General features: G+C 41.9%; 1 protein-coding gene across 3 annotated transcripts in view; it reads right to left on the minus strand.

Annotated features, from left to right (window-relative positions):
• Positions 1-17,806, minus strand: part of LOC138964062 (conserved oligomeric Golgi complex subunit 5-like) — a 27,384-nt gene extending 9,578 nt beyond the window's left edge. For 2 of the 3 annotated variants that reach the window (XR_011454997.1, XM_070335950.1), the window contains exons 1-21: positions 17,752-17,806; positions 16,967-17,106; positions 16,500-16,557; positions 15,076-15,130; positions 14,795-14,864; positions 14,475-14,595; positions 13,609-13,739; positions 11,583-11,751; positions 11,092-11,207; positions 10,688-10,765; positions 10,106-10,193; positions 7,654-7,858; positions 7,223-7,384; positions 6,809-6,908; positions 6,233-6,343; positions 5,766-5,828; positions 5,324-5,427; positions 4,906-5,034; positions 3,247-3,432; positions 1,731-1,857; positions 1,280-1,359 (exon numbers count right to left, since the gene is read on the minus strand). Coding sequence is in view for 2 of the 3 variants with exons in the window: in XM_070335950.1 (XP_070192051.1) it covers positions 1,280-1,359; positions 1,731-1,857; positions 3,247-3,432; positions 4,906-5,034; positions 5,324-5,427; positions 5,766-5,828; positions 6,233-6,343; positions 6,809-6,908; positions 7,223-7,384; positions 7,654-7,858; positions 10,106-10,193; positions 10,688-10,765; positions 11,092-11,207; positions 11,583-11,751; positions 13,609-13,739; positions 14,475-14,595; positions 14,795-14,864; positions 15,076-15,130; positions 16,500-16,557; positions 16,967-17,106; positions 17,752-17,791 (2,333 nt within the window). In the remaining variant the exon portion in view is untranslated. The remainder of the gene's footprint in view (positions 1-1,279; positions 1,360-1,730; positions 1,858-3,246; positions 3,433-4,905; positions 5,035-5,323; positions 5,428-5,765; positions 5,829-6,232; positions 6,344-6,808; positions 6,909-7,222; positions 7,385-7,653; positions 7,859-10,105; positions 10,194-10,687; positions 10,766-11,091; positions 11,208-11,582; positions 11,752-13,608; positions 13,740-14,474; positions 14,596-14,794; positions 14,865-15,075; positions 15,131-16,499; positions 16,558-16,966; positions 17,107-17,751) is intronic. The other variant, XM_070335951.1, reaches the window with a different exon arrangement.
• Positions 17,807-18,850: the final 1,044 nt, after the last annotated feature.

Raw genomic sequence — 18,850 nt, forward strand, 5'->3', positions numbered from 1 at the left:
TACCCAAGCGGTACGTCCCTAGGGACTGCTTCCTGCCTGAAAGGCGGAAGCGGGGAAAGCTATGAAAGCTGTGCTGCCGCACCCACTGTTCCTCTAGGGAGTGTAGGAGGACGCACTTCCCCTGTTCGGTCAGAGACCGAACGCGTGTCTGGGCTTTTCCCTCGATCTAGACGTTCACTCAATCGGAACGACGTAGACCTAGGGCCTAAGCTTTCGCGCACACGAACCGGTGTGGCTACTCTCTCCAAACACGCACTTCGTTTTGGCCGGAGAACCCGGTTACTGGCGAAGTATAAATACCTTGATCGTCGTCAGTCCAAGAGGCCTGGGAACGCAGCAGGGAAACACCACGGCTGCCCTCAAACGAGGCGTGAACGTCGGCGGACGTAAAAGTGGAGGAAGGCGGAACACACACCCTGGCAAGGGAACGCACACCTCCCACACCGGAAGGCAAAGACACATCTCAGCCTTGGTAGACGAAAACTCGGCTGAAAGAGAGGATATCTAAGCACTCAAGGAGTGCAAAATAGCATAAACATCCTGCTTCTCGCTAACAGGGCCTGAACCGGACAAGACCGGTGAAGCAGCTGAAGGCAAAATAGGCATAGCCGGAGAATTAGGTAAGTCTATCGCACATCAAACGAGGATTTAGTCAAGGATCTGTGACTTTAATCAAAGCTTAACATGCCGAACTCTACGACTTACGAGAAGGCTTCTTTGTGGGAGAAGGCTCGGCCACCAACTTAGCATTTTTATTCTTTCCTTATCCGACATGGCGAACGGAAAAAATGTAAACAAAGCTAAGTATTCGACCAAACCTAAGTCACAAAACGATAACAAACGACAAAAAAGCTCACCCAAACACACAGTAGGAGCAGAGGGACCGTGTGCAAGTACCAAGGCAGGGTCTGACAAAGGCAGAAGTCAGACAAACCGGCTGAAAGCCGGAGCAAAATCAAAACACGTCTGTAGACACAGATCGCTGGAGAGTGAATGATTCAAAGATGGCGGCAAGGTCAGGAAGTCACGCGTGACTTTGTCATGATAAGGGGTCAAGGTAGCTCTTTTTTAGGGTGACCTCCCCTTGTTACCAAGGCGATGCTATTCAGCGTCCTAGCACTAAACTGGAGTAAATTGCTTGATGTGAGTTGGGATAAGAATGTAATTTAATACCTCCTATTGTAGCACAGACAAGCAGAGAAAGGCAAGCAGATAAACAAAATGGAAAACTAGTGCACAGCAATGACAGACTTTTGGACATGCAGATGGAATTACTTACTTGATGAACTTGAGGCGATCACTTTCAGAGGGATGATCATCCAGCCACTGAGAGTAACGACTCACTGACCAATCTGAAACCTGCACAGTTTTCACATAAGAATTAACAAATGTCAGCAAAAATATCAATACAGCTTACCGTTTACAAATACAGAACGGTTGTTAATGTCTTTTCCAGATAGGCAAGGTCTTAGTCAAAGCTGTTTTTCAACACCTAATTTGTTTCCAACTGATAAAAAGTATAATTGCTTTAAAAAATTTGACAACTTATCACTGACTTTTTTCTGGAAGAATCTACAAATCTGATAGCACACGCTATCAGAGGGTTGATGGAATCTATGCAAATCAACAAAAGTCAAATTATGACCCCCCCCCCCCAAAAAAAAAAAAAAACCCACAAAAAAACACCAAACCAACAACACCAAACCAAACAAATCCACAATTTCAAGTACCTGGTGAGGTGACCTGAGTTCTGACGGAGCCCTGGCGAAGAGGAAGTGCAGGACACAGCTGTATGGAATGATCTCCCCTAGTGCAGGACTTTGTGATACATGTTCTACTGTTTGGAACAACAGCGGCCTGTGGAAACAAAAATAAAGTAGGATTTTTTAGAGTAGGTGTGGTCAAGGTCAAATATTGCTCAAATGATATGAACCCATTTTCCAGAAAAGCAGATCTCCACATGCACATCTGTTTTTGACTGACACATTGGCGTTTGCCATTTGGGCTCTACCCCTGAATAATATCCTAAAAAATTTTTGCGCAGTGTACAAATCTTTGGGCAATCTGTCAGTCTGTCTCTGAATGATACTCTTCTCACACTCTCTTGTCTGTGACAGTCTCTGTATGCACATTTCATGGTTTCCAATTTGAACAGTTGTTGGTTCAAGTTTTACTTCAGGCAGCCACACAATGTACAGTGGAGTCCAGCTGTAACGAACCTGGGTATAACGAAATCCCGCTTTTAACGAACTGCCATTGATTTCCCGGCAGACAGCCTTCTATTTCTTACTTGTTACTTTCCGGCTACAACGAACCTTTTGAACTCATTTGCATAACGAACCCCTCTTATAACAAACACGTTTTCATCGCCCCAGAGCCGTTTTGTCTCTAAAAGTCACAAGGCTACAACGAACTGATGTCAATAATTCTCTCCAAAGACAAAAATACACTAACACAAGTAAAAGTATACCGGTAACAAACGGTCGAAGAATGAAAATAAGCCGCACATCAAAGGAAGAATACAGAGTGGAAATATGTGTGCTCTGTGTGTGCGGTGAGATCAAAGGCAGGTCCATTGTGATGCCTTGACACTGACCTTCTTCCCAGGGGTCAATGACCCAGTTTTAGCTATGAGAGGTGGTTCCCCTGTCATATCTGAGAGAGGAAACATTTACTGCACCGGGGTCAGTGACCGAGTTTAACCTATGGGGCGGTCTCTTTGATGTCTTGAGAGGAAACATGGCCAGGGTAGTACCTAGTAGCTGAAACATGCATTATCACAAGTTGTTTGACTGGTACTCAGGCGGTCTCTTTGATTTTTTTCATATTTTGATACACTCGAGGAGGAAAAAAGTCGCGCCTTATGACCCGGAAAATACGGTACATGCTTTTACACGACTTTTTAAATTTTACTTCTAAAATTACAGTAAAGTGAACATTTGAACTATGCCTCTCTATGGATTATATTATGAAGCTGTTGAAAACATGCAGAGATTGTACTCTCCAAGGAAAGATCGATGATTGGACGATCATTTGAAGGTGAGTGGGAAAACTTGTCTTGAGGCCATTTAGGGTTGAAAACTCTACAGCGAATTACTGATATAACGAACTAAAATGTATCTCCCTTGAGATTCGTTGTACCCGGACTCCACTGTAACTAGCGCCTCACTGCGTGTACCACAGTCAACATGGTATTACTGAAAACTGACAACATAACTAACAAACAGATGCGGGCGATCAGCCTACCTGAAAGCACGCAGGATCCGATAGTCCCGCCCCAAGTCAGCCACACGACGACAGAAGGGAGAGATGGCCATCTCCATCTGAGCAAAGTCGGCAGCCAATCTCAACTTGCCACCCTCCCCCAGCGGCCGAATCAAACTGGCATGACGGACAAACAGCTCCACACTGCGACGAGCTACTGGCAATAAGCTGTTGACAGAAGCACTTCTTGAGAACGGCGCGTAACATGTACACACTGAAACCTTTCAGTAAAAGAAATACATTTTAATCTTTCAAAGTGCAGGAGTCTCCTTTGATGGTGTATGCTGTTAGGAATAGGATTATATCATAGCATGAAAAATTAACTACATTTTTGAATCGTACTACATTGTTCAAGAAGTACTTACTTGACTGAAAGAGCCTGATTTAAAACAATTATAAAGTAACTGCTGGCATATTTACAACGTACTTAAAGGGCTTAACATTTCTTACACTTGTAAACTTAACTATCCACGTAACACTTAACGGCACAGTCAGCTTCCTGTAAGCCATCACAGACACTGTCAGGCTTTTACACACAGTACAAACACCCTTTCATTTAAACACTCACCGCTTGAGAACATCTTAGGTGCCCTCCGTAAAGAGCGAGCAATTTTCAAAGAATTTATTTTTGCGTGGTTTATCTTACCCCCGAGCCATCGTGAACCTGTGTGATCCACTTTCCTTTTTTTCACAATTTAGTCGTCAGTTTGTGATTTCAATGCGACTCGCCGTAAGCTTATCTGCAATAGCACGTTATTGTGTACCTCTGAATCTAAAACGCAACAAACGGCTGCGAATCACACGAACTGAGCGGTTGACCGTTCAAAGAAACTGGCGCTATGCAGAACATTCGTCTGATATGCGAAACACGTTTTGAGCGACACGCTTCCGGGCTTTTCTTTTTCAAACTTTCTTCAAAGAAACTGGCGCTATGTAGAACATTCGTCTGCTACGCGAAACACGTTTTACATGACACGCTTCCAAGCTTTTCTTTTTTCAAACTTCGAATTGTACTGATCTTGTCTTGATGAAAAAAGAATTCTTTTATGATTTAAGAATGTTTGTGTAACAAGCTGTCAATTTATTATTGAGATTTTAAAAGTTAGGTCTAGCGCCAAAACGAGGCGTCCGATTGTCTGTACAGACAATTTGTCTGGCCACGCAAAAATAAATTCTTTGAAAATTGCTTGCTCTTTACGTTGGACACCTAGGATGTTCTCAAGCGGTGAGTGTTTAAACAAAAGGGTGTTTGTACTGTGTGTAAAAGCCTGACAGCGTCTGTGATGGTTAACGGGAAGCTGACTGTGCCTTTAAAACAAAGTTAGCCAACAACGAAAAAAGAGAAGTACATGTACAATACAAGCTAAGCAACATCTCCCTTTACATTCAAAGAGTCTCAATATGTTTTTTAACATTTAATGAAATATGGAATACCTGCCCTCGCAGATCATGCCCTTGCAAGTCTTGTAGAGATCAAGTTTGAGAACTCTATAGGCCCTGTTATATGAGATGCAGAATGAATACAGCAATTTGTGACAACAGCCTTACCCAGCACTCACAAACAGCACAGATACGATGAGCATGAGCTTGATCTACACCACCAGTTGTGTCTGATTGAAGCGAAGACAGAGAAAGACTCACTTGTCCATGACGAAGTCTCTGCAGTGGAACTGTGAGAGGTAGTCACTCTGGCAGCGAGACACAAAGCCCTGAAGTTCCTTCATGAACAGAGAGCATGGAGCATCTGCCTGGTTGCCTGTAGGCGCTGGTCTGCACACAATTGGAACTCCCTCTATTAACATGCTTTTGGCTTCGTTACATCAGTTATTGCTAACTTATTTTGAGACTCGGCAAGCAACTCCTTAGCTATGTCTTCCTTTTCCCAATCTCATCATTACTTGTTTGTTTGTGGACTTGAAAGAGCAAAAGGTTGAAGTACTATGACTGTCTTGTATCATCACTCTTTAAGTAATCTATACAATAACTCCTCTTTTTAACTAAGTCGGTTAACTTTAACATTGGTAGGGAGGGATTCCATTGTAAAAACAAATCTGCTTACCCAGAGAAGTCCTCCTGATGCATAGTAAGAATAATGGCCTCAAGTGCATCAGTCAGCGATGACAACAGCGGTGTTATGGCTGCACCCATCAGTTGAACCACTTTCTGCAACCACAAGTGACAAACAATGTATTACATCAACATTCACATGGAATTCAGTTTTCATCTTCAAAAAAAATGTTCATTGGGTGAACCATTAACTTCCAAAAGATTCCAGCAAGTTTACTCTCAATGAAGCTATGGATACAAAGTGGAACGCCCCTTAATGTAAGACCTGAAAAAAGCCTGAGAAATGAAGGTCTTGAAATGGAGGGTCCACTCTTAACATGGGGGTACATTTACACAGGTTATGAACAGAAAATCTGAAACAAGCAAGGTCTTAAAAGGGTTCCACTGTGGCTGCATATAATGTGTATCTGTGGTAAATCACATGTACCCTGTACCTCCAGTGAAGCATTCACGCTGGTCCCTGCCTCGTCAGGAAAACTGTTCAGTCCAGCCAGCACCTGAAACATACACACACACACTGATTGTCAGCATGCTCAGTATTCACTTTCGCCTCATAAAATAACCACCGTCACCATTACACAAGTCTTACCGACTTTCAGCAGGTCAAACCCCAAGTCAAATGGAGGTAACTATGCTTCAAATTGAATCAGAGACAGTCGAAGAAAAGTTCTAATGAAACTGTCTTCCAGCATGGACATAATATTGTTCAGTATCACAGAAAACGCAAAAGCAAATCTTGAATACTCCTAAAACCATTATAATAGTTATAGTGAGTGAGTAAGAGTGAGTAAGAGTGAGTGTGTGCATACATTTTTTTAACTAGGTGTCTGCAAATGTATGTGCATGTGTGTGCATTGGCGAATTCATGTTTGTTCACGTCAGTCTGCATTACTATGCTTACCTTGGTGACTGCCTGATGAAAGTGGAAGAGAGTGTTGACAGTGGCAGAGTTGCGGTTCTGACCAGGTGAGGGCGGTCCTATCACCTGGCTGGCCTCACCGTCAGTGCACAGCTGAAAACACAACTTGGTGTAAATACACTGGAATCCCCTTTTAAGACCTACAAAAGATCTGGGAAAGTCTCAAAAAGGAGGGAGTCTTAAAATGGGCGTACATTTACAGAGGTTATGAAGAGAAAAGTCTGAAATAACAGTGACTTAGAAGGGAGGGAGTCTTACATCAAAGTATTTTAAAAGGGTGTTTCACTGTACACTGCAAGTCTCATGTGTCTATCCTTCCACTTAATCCCTTGTCTTGCTTTTATCTTCAAACTCAAAGAATATTTTACTCGTGTTCTCCCTATAACTTTGCACATCTATGGAAGTTTGTGCAATCAAAATCAAAAATAAACGCCCTGCAAATCACAAGTACATGTAACTGCAAGCCTTACACTGCCCCAGACCTTTATTTCCCTTTTTCACAAAATTCGCAAAAAGTAAATTCAGAAAACTAATTTTATCCACGACACTGAGACTTACCAACTGTTCGCTCTTTACACAGAAGAGCTGGATGGTTTTGGACACGTTCTTGGCAATGGTGATGCTTAGCTTGGTGTCCACACTGGATACATTCAGCTCACTGAAAACAGAACGCCAATAGCAGATTTAAGTACTGAAGATTAACTTGCCAGTTGATCTCATAGCGAACGTTACAAACATCACATCCCAAAATAAATCATTTCCAATCAGTAATGGCCATTCATTTCAAGGTAAAGCAACAAAGTCCATAACCTTTTGTCAGTAGTGTACACTAATTAATATAAGTCACAAGAAAAGCTTAAATGTTCCAATTTCAATGCAAATAGTATTTTGCCAAGGGGGGGTGTTACAGATATGAAAGTTACGAAATACTATGTGACTGGTGTGTAAGAGGCAGCTGCAGGGTGAACAGACCTGCTGATGGTCTTGACAATGTTCTCCACCTCCTCAGAGATGGGGGGATCACAGTTGTTGGAGGTGAACACCAGGTTGATGGGGTCAAACAGACGTGACAGCGACCGCGACAGGTAGGCAGTTTCAAAATCAGCAAGCGTGTCTCGGAGTGCCTTCTCTGAACTGAAACAAGGGATATGAGATTTTAAGTTTTCATTCAGAAAAAGCAGTTAAGCTTTCATGAGAACAGAAACCATGCATTACTTATTGTATATAACTACTATTGTGCTGTACTCTAGTAAGTTCAGACCAAAAACAAAATAAGGAAGTGCTATTATTTTTACACCTTCCCTCTATTTCACAAAGCAAGCAAAACACATTTAAATCTTCTCACACACTTTACACTAAACACAACAACCAAGCAACACGGTAGCAAAGTTTGAACTACTCACTCATAAGCAATGCTGGCCTTGTCAGCGGGAACAAAGATGTCATCTTCCTTCTCGGCCCCTTGTGCAGGCACTAGTTCTGCAGCACCAGCGCTGGGGGTGACGGTCATGGTCAGCGAGAACTGTTGTAGGCGGCGCCACAGGTCACTGTACAGTCTCAGCAGTTTGGGGTACTCTCCCTCAAACGTCTGCTTCAGGAATGAAGAGGCTGAAAACATCACATTGAACAGATAAGATAAGTTAAATGCTTATTTTGATTGCAATTGCGTGCTTTTTACATTGATGGAGGCACTGTCAAAGTGAACTGATAAAGCTTTTAGATGTATGAATACATACAGAAAAGTTATGACTATATCCAATTTAATTTTCTAAGAGAGAAAAACAAGGAGGTAACTTTTCATTGCAGAAAACCTGGCTATTAGCAAAAACCAACAACAATATATATCTAAACAACGAAGTGACTGTGGTAAGATGAACAAAGTTAAAAAACAAAGGATTACTGTACTCACCGATACAAAGACGATAACGAATTTTCGCTTCTGGAAGCTTCATCAGGAAAAACAAGAACACAAAAGACAACAAAAAGCAGACGCAACACGGAACGAACAAGGTTTGAAAGAAAATGGAGGGGAAACACGCAAAAAGGGGAAGGAACTCTAGGAACGGAAATGAATGAAAGGGGAGAGAAGTGGTTGGATGATGTCAAGGGCACAGGCATACAGACTAAAAGTAATACACATTCATAAAGGGGGGGAGAAAGAGAAAAAAAAATAAAAAAGGGGGGGGGGGGGAACACACGCACACACACACACAAAACCAAACACATAAACACAAATGTACAGCACCTCCACAGACAGGAAACAAGTAGAGTCCAATTTCATTTTATCCCTGGGCACATCCACACCTGACGGTTTGAATGCGAAAATGTGATGTACGTGTATTCCCCCAAACATAATGTGGATTTACGGTACGTGTGTGTGTGTATTTGTATTTGTGTGTGTGTGTTTTGTTTCTGTGTGTGTTCATGTGTTTGGTTTTGTGTGCGTGCATGTGTTTCCCCCCCTTTTTTTCCCCTTTCTCCCTCCCTCCCCCCTCTTTATGAATGTGTATTACTTTTAATCTGTATGTCTGTGCCCATGACATCATCCAACCACTTCTCTCCCCTTTCATTCATTTCCGTTCCTAGAATTCCTTCCCCGTTTTGCGTGTTTCCCCTCCATTTTCTTTCAAACCTTGTTCGTTCCGTGTTGCGTCTGCTTTTTGTTGTCTTTTGTGTTCTTGTTTTTCCTGATGAAGCTTCCAGAAGCGAAAATTCATTATCGTCTTGTGTCGTCTTTGTATCGGTGAGTACAGTAATCCTTTGTTTTTTAACAATATATATGACGAAAAGATATAGAGCAAGTCATTATAAAAGCTAAGTAAGATGATTTCTACTAACAAAGAAAATGTCAACCATCTCCCCCTTCAAACCCACCCCACGAGAACAACAATCTAGGATTAACTCTTACCAGTTCGGGGGTTTTAGGGCATATTTTACAGTGCTGTTGGTGCCTACTTGCCGAGTGGCTATCTGGGGTCATATTCTAAATGAAATATAGAAAGTTATATATCAAATGAAAGGAAAATGAATACGCTTTTCATATTTGCAAAGATAATTGTGCTATCTTTAAAAGTAAAAAAGGTTATGGGGGTGACAACATGATTTTTGTTGAAATTTGCACGCCCATTTTTTGGAACACATGACAAACACAAAGAAGAATTTTTTTGTGTGTTCAGTTTATTTTAGATATGCTGCTAACTAGTCTGTTTTGGCATTCATTTTACATAACATCGCAAGGTTTTATTGAGTTTTGCTGATAAACAAAAAAGTTATTGTCACCTGAATACCCCCACCCAAATTTCAAAGTTGGACGTTTCATGACATACGCATGCCTAAGGCCAACAAAAAAAATAGTCTGTTTACGGTATCCCGACCGACCCTATTTTTTCACGCGACCCTAGACTTTTTTTTTGGCATTTGGGGAAAAAACAAAAAAAAAAAAAGGCTTTGTTTTTTGCCAAAATAACTTAAAAATATGTTTTTTGGGGAGGGGGAAAAAAAAAAAAAAATGTCTTTTTTTTTTGCAAAATAACTTAAAAATATGTTTTTTTGAAAAAAAAATGAAAAAAAAAAGGTGCCGACCTACCGACCCTATTCTTTTGGCCTATGTTACCGTTAACAGACTTTTGTTGTTGTTGTGCCTAATAATGCATTCCTATAACTAACTTATAACAAAAACCCAGCTTGTTTCTGTCATAAAGTGTGTCTAACATGAGTTTATCCACTGTCCGACCCATCCAATGTAAAATAACCAATTTTTTTCGATAATTAGTTAATTGGTCAGTGGAAAACTACAGGGGGGGGGGGGGGGGAGCGAACTGGTAAGAGTTAATATGACAAAATAAAAGAACTCACATTCTGACGCCTCATGAAACTCTCTGGTCAGCATTCTAGTGACATTCTCCCAAAATTCTTGGATGATGTTCATGTTGCCATGACGATGCTGAAAGAAAAATGAAATAAAAATGTCTGACCAAAATGTGCTGTTCAATACTCCATGATTATCAAATCAGAAAAATGACATGGGAAATAGGAAGGTTTCCGCCAGTTATCTCTTTGAGGTTTTGGGTGCTTACAGAGTACCGTGCCCCTTGCGGGGGCATCAAACAGCGAGATAACAAGCAGGGTCAAGGGGAAGGTCGGCTGGGCGGACAGGAGACTACAATAGGAAGGTTTCCGCCAGTTATCTCTCTTTGAGGTTTTGGGTGCTTAGAGAGTACCGTGTCCCTTGCGGGGGCATCAAACATCAAGGTCACAAGCAGGGTCAAGGGGAAGGTCGGCTGGGTGGACAGGAGACTATTGTTCGCACAAATCTTTTGTTTCAGCCTCTGATGTCTCACCCCCCTACCACCCCCCCCCAACACACACACACCTCAACCCTGGTGTCGCATAGATAGAAAGTACAATGTAAATGTCATAAGAAGGAGAGAACATCACCTTTGCCAACTCATCAATGAAGCAGACGTGCGTGACAGGATCCCGTTTCTTGGCCAGTACTTTCTGAAGGTGTTGTACCTGACAAGAAAACATGGAGATGCAGCGTCAGCAAACCATCACATACATGTAGTTACATCTGACCCTATAAACCCTATTAAAGTGGACTCTTCCTGATACTGATTAACAAGCTATGCTTCAAAACGCATGAGCCTTTTTTTGTGGGCTTGATGACAACCAGTGAGCCACTGATTCTAGTTTATAACAGACACACATCCTATTCAACGCTCACTTGCTTTTTCCCCCATTGCTAACTGCAAACAGTGTATGCATCCCTTTTCAAAGCAAAACACTGATTGACCTAGTACATTACAAAACCCCTTGATCAGCAAGAAATGTGTTTGTACCTGTGCACATGCAGAGTAGATGCTGTCCATCAGTTTCTCCATGTTGGTCCACAGGCTGGCTCTCATGGCCGCTGTGTTGCCCGGCATCGGCATGGCCGCCCGGCCTGGCCCGCCTGCTACAGGGTAGACAAAATACAACATGAATATCGTCCTTTTTCCATAAAGAACACCCCAGTCATCTTTTTCCCACAAAGAACATCGTATGTGATCTTCTGTTGAAACACGGATGGAGTCATATATGTATGGCTTGGGCATGCACACAAAAAATGCAATGTCTTTTATGCAGTGTTGGCGCTACGGTATTTTGGCAGTTTTATGTAAAAATACCAGAAAAGAAATTGCTAGACTTTCCATTCCATTTTATTATTTGACAAGTTTCAGGTATGACAAAAAAACAGCTATTGCTTTGTCCTTACAAGTTAGTTTGACATGACCAAGTGACTGATTTTTCGTTCAATGCATTTGATGTACTTCTACACACATGCACTTACCCCTGCCGGAGCCCATAGACTGTTGCTGAGCGAGAGCGGTGACGTCCAGACAGGAGCGCACACTGCGGTGCAGAGTTTCATAGCAACTGTTGACCACCCGCTCCACCACTGTGGCCAGGACACCAAGGTTGTGAAACACCTGCAGGGAGGTGGCCACCTGAGTCTGGTTCTGGGTCACAAATAGAAAAAGATTACAGTGGAACCCCCCTCCCCCCTTTTAAGTTCTCAACAAATCTGAGAAAATGAGGTCTTAAAAGGAGGAAGATTAAAATGGGGGTAAACTACATGGGGGATGAACAGACAGTCTAAGAAATGAGGTCTTAAAAGGAGGAAGACTAAAATGGGGGTAAACTACATGGGGGATGAACAGACAGTCTAAGAAATGAGGTCTTGAAAGGAGGAAGATTAAAATGGGGGTAAACTACATGGGGGATGAACAGACAGTCTAAGAAATGAGGTCTTGAAAGGAGGAAGATTAAAATGGGGGTAAACTACATGGGGGATGAACAGACAGTCTAAGAAATGAGGTCTTGAAAGGAGGAAGATTAAAATGGGGGTAAACTACATGGGGGATGAACAGACAGTCTAAGAAATGAGGTCTTAAAAGGAGGAAGATTAAAATGGGGGTAAACTACATGGGGGATGAACAGACAGTCCAAGAAATGAGGTCTTAAAAGGAGGAAGATTAAAATGGGGGTAAACTACATGGGGGATGAACAGACAGTCTAAGAAATGAGGTCTGAAAAGGAGGAAGATTAAAATGGGGGTAAACTACATGGTGGATGAACAGACAGTCTAAGAAATGAGGTCTTAAAAGGAGGAAGATTAAAATGGGGGTAAACTACATGGGGGATGAACAGACAGTCTAAGAAATGAGGTCTTGAAAGGAGGAAGATTAAAATGGGGGTAAACTACATGGGGGATGAACAGACAGTCTAAGAAATGAGGTCTTGAAAGGAGGAAGATTAAAATGGGGGTAAACTACATGGGGGATGAACAGACAGTCTAAGAAATGAGGTCTTGAAAGGAGGAAGACTAAAATGGGGGTAAACTACATGGGGGATGAACAGACAGTCTAAGAAATGAGGTCTTAAAAGGAGGGAGATTAAAACATGGGTGCAACTGCTGGAAAATGAAAAAACTGAAAAGGTCGTGGTCCAGGGACAGGGGCCGTCAAGGCCCCGGCGGGGTGCAGGGGCAGCGCCCTTGCTGGGGGGTCCAGCGCCTTCCACCCAAAAACGAATTTTTGCATTTCAGGGAGGATTTGAATGGCCTCTTTTGACTCTAAATCTATTTCAGAACAAACAGGCTTTGCGGATATGCATAATATGAACAATCTTGTAAACCTGAAGGTATTTGTAACCACCCAGCCGAAAATGAATTTTAGCATTTTAAGATGGGCTATTTGAGCCTCTCCTGGTTTTAAAACTGAAAACAGCAACAACAAGGGGGGGAGGATGCACAATATGAAAAACCTCTATACTTGAAGGTGTTTGGTTGCATCACTCTTGCTTGAGGGTCTACAAAAAACAAGGTCAACACATTTGAAGAAGGGTTTTAGAAGCCTCTCCTTGCTAACAAACTTAAAATTGGAGATGCCTAAATTAAAAATCTTGTAAACTTGAAGGTGATTAATTTTATCACCTAGTTTTGTCTTTGATTTAGAAATGTTTACTGAATTAAAGGAAAATTACCATGCTAACAAAAAGTTTTCACAAACACAGGAAATTACAGTCACCTCCCTTGTATTACAACTTCTTTACTTGAAGCTTATGAATTTATCATTGCAGGAGGTAAATTCTCAAATAATTGTTGAACCATAGCTTCAACCAAATGATAAACAAGTTTCAAGTCACTGAGTTTGTTTCAATTGAATACTTTCAAAAGGGCTAACTGCTCAGGTTAAAAAGAAGAAGGTTTAGACAAAAACAGAAACCTCCAGAGTTATATCCCTTGCCATGCACATGCAATCTTCTGATGCTGCTTTTTCATTTTAGGAGTTAAATTCACACAAGCTGACAAATACCTGTGTTTCCATGCCCTGTTCCAGCATTTTCTGTGCCTGGGTCTCCACGTCTTTGTGGGCTTGCTTGATGAAGCGACGGTCCGACTCAATCACCTCCACACCTGACAGGTCCACTCCCTCACACACGTAGTCTGCAACACACAGACAACCACTCACACTCCTGACACATGGGTGCAGTGCATGAAAAATCTGCCTGGACGTTTTTCAGAGCAATCAATAACATGGGGGCCTGGTAGCTCAGTTAATAGAGCGCTGGACTTAACATCCTTGGGTTGAGATCGCGTTCAAATCCAGACTAGGACAGACACGGGTCAACTTGATGTGCAGACTCAGAGACGGTATCCATGTCCAACCATCAGGTCACCACTGTGACATGTAACAGACCTCGATCATTCTGCCAGAAGTGCAGGTGGCTGATTACACTTAAAGTTAAACACGCACACAGCTGGAAGCGTGACTCTTGTTGCTGCTAGCTATTCACTGTGACCCTAATTTCCCAATAATGGGATAATAATGTGATGAAAATGAAACATGTGATGAGTGTTACTATTCTTTGGCTTACACACTCATTTTCCTCTGGCAACTGTTTATTCAATGGCTTGAATTTCAGTTTCGAACATAGCTACATGCTCCCATGGTTAAGCTCCAGGCCAAACTAACCATAGGTGCAGCCTGCCAAACACGCATCATTAATTTTCTTGTTGCGTTTTTCTTTCTCAAGCTTTACATTCCCTCCATCAGAACAGAGCAAAGGTTGTGCAAAGACCACCAGAACTGAACCACATTTTGTGAGCATGATAAACACTGCTTTTCATTTTGGTTCTAATAAAAGTGAACATGTAGAGGACATTGAATCCATAGCTCACCCAGTTCATTGAGACTCTGTGCAGCCTTGGTGATCTCTCTGGCTCCCCCCTGCAGCTGTGTGCGCAGTCGCTTTGTCAGGTACATGATACGGATGATCCGACGAAGCAAGTCACAGGTCTCCTGAAATGTAGCAACATTGGGCTTCTCATTCTCTTTCTGTGGACCAGAAGTCAAGAGCAGGCTTATGAACCAAACTAGCAAATTAGCATAGATCTACTTTTCCCCATTGCTCGTAAATTCTATTTTCCAAACTGTAGGTAGGTATAACATTTAAAAAAAAAGTTCTTAAACAAAGTGAACAGAAAACAAAAAGACTTACATGCAGGTGTCGAAGTTGTGTTGTCCTGGCCAGGATTTTGGTGTAGGGTTCAGACACCTTGGCTCGGATTCTGAAAGGGCGGACAAAACTCACAATCAGAGCCATAACTACTTCAGCCTGTGCTTAATGTAATACCTTATTTCTTTATATCTACCCCCCCCCCTCCCCCCTGCCCACCTACTCACATGTCATCACCCCAAACCTTAAATAGCCACTGTTTTCACAAAAGTTTGCCATTTCTGTTTCATTCGATCCCTACTTCATGCATTCAGTTTTTTTACCTGTCCATAGCTGACAGAAGAGACTGTGTTCTAGTTTGCATCATCTGAAGCACACCTGCAAATACACATGTACAAGATATATATTTCTATCTATATGTAACAGCATACTAGTTGCCTTGGAAAACATAAATTATGACAAACAAACATGAATATATTTTGTGGGTAAAACCAGCTTCAATAAATCATACAAACAAATGGAGAGACAGGTATGCACATGCACAGACAAACCAACAGAAGAACAACATTTTCCGGTTCTTGCCATCAGGCCTTTATTTACCCGTATTTTCAGGACTATAAGGCGCTTTGTTATATATGAGGTAAAATTGAGAAAAAACATCACATTAGGCGCTTCCGGTCTATAACCGCACATCAAAGGAAGAATACAGAGTGGAAATATTTTTGCTCTGGAGATCAAAGGCAGGTCCATTGTGATAGCTGCCTGCCCCAGTTTACAGACACTGACCTTCTTCCCTGGGGTCAATGACCGAGTATTATCTATGAGACCTACTCTATGAGACTGTGGTCTTCTTTCATGTCTGAGAGGAAGCACTGCCTGCCCCAGTTTACAGACACTGACCTTCTTCCCTGGGGTCAATGACCGAGTATTATCTATGAGACCTACTCTATGAGACTGTGGTCTTCTTTCATGTCTGAGAGGAAGCACTGCCTGCACCAGTTTACAGACACTGACCTTCTTACCCAGGGTCAGTGACCGAGTTTAACCTATGGAGTTTAACCTATGGGGCAGTCTCTTTGATGTCTGAGAGTAAACTTGGCCAGGGTAGTATAGTAGCAGAAACATGCAATTGCATTATCACAAGTTGTTTGACTGGTACTCACGCGGTCTCTTTGATGTCTGAGAGGAAACTTGGCCAGGGTAGTAGAGCAGAAGCATGCATTATCACGAGTTGTTTGACTGGTACTCACGCGGTCCCTTTGATGTCTGAGAGTAAACTTGGCCAGGGTAGTATAGTAGCAGAAACATGCAAATGCATTATCACAAGTTGTTTGACTGGTACTCACGCGGTCTCTTTGATGTCTGAGAGGAAACTTGGCCAGGGTAGTAGAGCAGAAGCATGCATTATCACGAGTTGTTTGACTGGTACTCACGCGGTCTCTTTGATGTCTGAGAGAAAACTTGGCCAGGGTAGTAGAGCAGAAGCATGCATTATCACAAGTTGTTTGACTGGTACTCACGCGGTCTCTTTGATGTCTGAGAGAAAACTTGGCCAGGGTAGTAGAGCAGAAGCATGCATTATCACAAGTTGTTTGACTGGTACTCACCTGGATTTCTATTTCAGCCACACATAAGGCGCTTCCGTTAAATAAGCCGCAGGGGTCAATTGTAAAAAAAAGTTGCGCCGTATAGTCCGAAAAGTACGGTACCATTTTTAAATTAAAAATGTGCAAAAATATGATGGTACCTTCCAGTGTTTCAACACTTGTTGCTTGAGACAGAAGATCTTCATGATGATCAACTATCTGTGGAATAAAAACAAAAAGGAAAGTGAGCCAGCATTAACAACAAAAATAATATTCTTAATGTTCGTACTTGCATTTGAAAAAACCCTAAAAACAATTAGGTTCCCTGATGTTATTTTCATAATACACTCTCACCAGTATCAGGCACCAATAAACATTGACTAAGCATTTGGAAACATAGAATAACAAACGCGTACATGTATACTGTCACACACACACACCATTCTTCTTCTTCCTCCGTGGGCTGAAACTCTCACGTGCACTTGTTTTGAAACAATTAAAAAGTGGGCAGACATGCACACACACACGCACACATTCACGGACACACGCACAGAGGCAGACAGTGAGACCCACACCCTAACCAGAAAAGAACAGAACAGTGAAATGTTATGCTATAGTATAGGCCTACCTGAGTGTGTATCTCCTTATCAAGCAGAGATATGCCTTCAGCTAGTTTTCCCAGCTGCTGTGAGATGGCCATGCCCTGGATGACCTTGTTCGCATGGTCCTTGACATCAAAGTCATCACTGAGAAACTTATTGAAAACGTCTGAAATCAGAAAATCATACATGTGTCACCTGAATACAGGAGAAAGTTAAATGCAAAGCACCAACAACCAGTTCATTCATATACACATGTATGATTCGCCCAACATGATTATGGAACTGGGTGGAGAGCAAGTTTCATACATTTCTACAGTAGACATATAATTTTGTATAAGCAGTTACAGGTCTGATCAAAAATATCTGTTGCATCCTATCCTGCAAGTCAGCAGACTGTTATACCCAGAGGTAATTTTCTGCAGTACGCCACCTGTCCTTTTCCTCATGAACATGGGGATGTCCAATCATACTTTTCATCATCTCCCATAAATTTATATTCATCTCTCAATTACTGTTAATGTGCAAGAAAGCTAATAATATCTGATCGCCCTTTTTTCAACACATTTCAACATTGGCAGCAGTCTCATTTGACTCAGAATGATACTGATCACTGTCGTATAGTAATAGTTCTTGCTAAAAGTAAGTAGTGATACTAGTTAAAACTTAGAGACATCATTTGTTTAACAAACGAATGCATGGATTTTTTTCGTTTGATCCAGCCCCAAAGGTAGTGCGAAGTGAAATTCTATATTTCAAACATAGAGCTTGTACAATTGTCTTTGCTGTGCATGCATAAGAGTAAGAAAAATACCGTCATGGTTGATAAGTTGCCACACGTCGTCGTCTGCCATTTTGGAACTCTCCTGGGAAACGAAACCACAAACGGTTGAAATCAAGGAAAATTAACTCTGTTTTACCATTGTTGCGACCCATCTCGTCATCGGCGCTTTTCCGGAAATGACCTGCGCTTTGTTGGAATTCCAACAATGGCCGCCATTGTAGGAATTCCAACTTTGCGCTACGCGATTCTAGAAATGTACCGCGCGCATAGTGAGAATTCTGCTCTTTCTTAGAATGCGATGTAAAATGATACAAGTCATGATGGCCCATGATGATCCTTGTGTTTTAAAGTGATCAATGCTTAGTCTTGAAAAAGCAGATGCATTGTATAACGCACCAAACCAACCGAATTACAAAAAGCAAAAACACTTTTGATAACTTCGGCGGGCTGTAACAACACAGTTCAACGACCCATCCCACTCAACCAAAACGCACCAATTTTACGTAATTTGTAACGTTTCAGATCTTACATTTTACAACAACAAAAACACAACAAGAGTGTTCCGATATAACTTTTCACTGGTAAATATCGAATGTAATAATTTTCTACTCAGCCTTAACTGATTATATATTAAACTCACACAGTCTCGTCTGGGCTGCAGAGACAGCATTACGTCCCTTTACTGAGTAGGCTCTTGTCACTGCATGGTAACCTGGGCTCTTCAGTGAAACGTAATGTGCAAGTCTGTGCGCTATATTGATGTGATTGATTGTTGCAAAATGTTGATTCAAATTAAAGATGATTTCAGCCTGTTCTAACAAACTAACATTCTACTCTGAGAGAAAAAAATCATTGTGTTCAAAATAGATCGAGACAGCAGCAACTAGCTAGCTGCATGCGCTGAGTGTCACTGAGAAAAGTGTTACACAGTGTACCCCCCCCCCCCCAACACACACACACACCCAATTCAAGACTTCCCCTGTATAAGACCTTGCTTTTTCATATACATGTACCTTATTCATGACCTGTGAAAAGGGTATACTTTTTTGTGCCAGTCGAAGGGTTGCCATTTCTAGAACGAGGCATGCAGCTTGTTTCCGGAAATGTGGCGCTTTGTTGGAAATCAAAT

The sequence above is a fragment of the Littorina saxatilis genome, linkage group LG4 (assembly GCF_037325665.1).
Source record: "Littorina saxatilis isolate snail1 linkage group LG4, US_GU_Lsax_2.0, whole genome shotgun sequence".
Taxonomy (NCBI): domain Eukaryota; kingdom Metazoa; phylum Mollusca; class Gastropoda; order Littorinimorpha; family Littorinidae; genus Littorina; species Littorina saxatilis.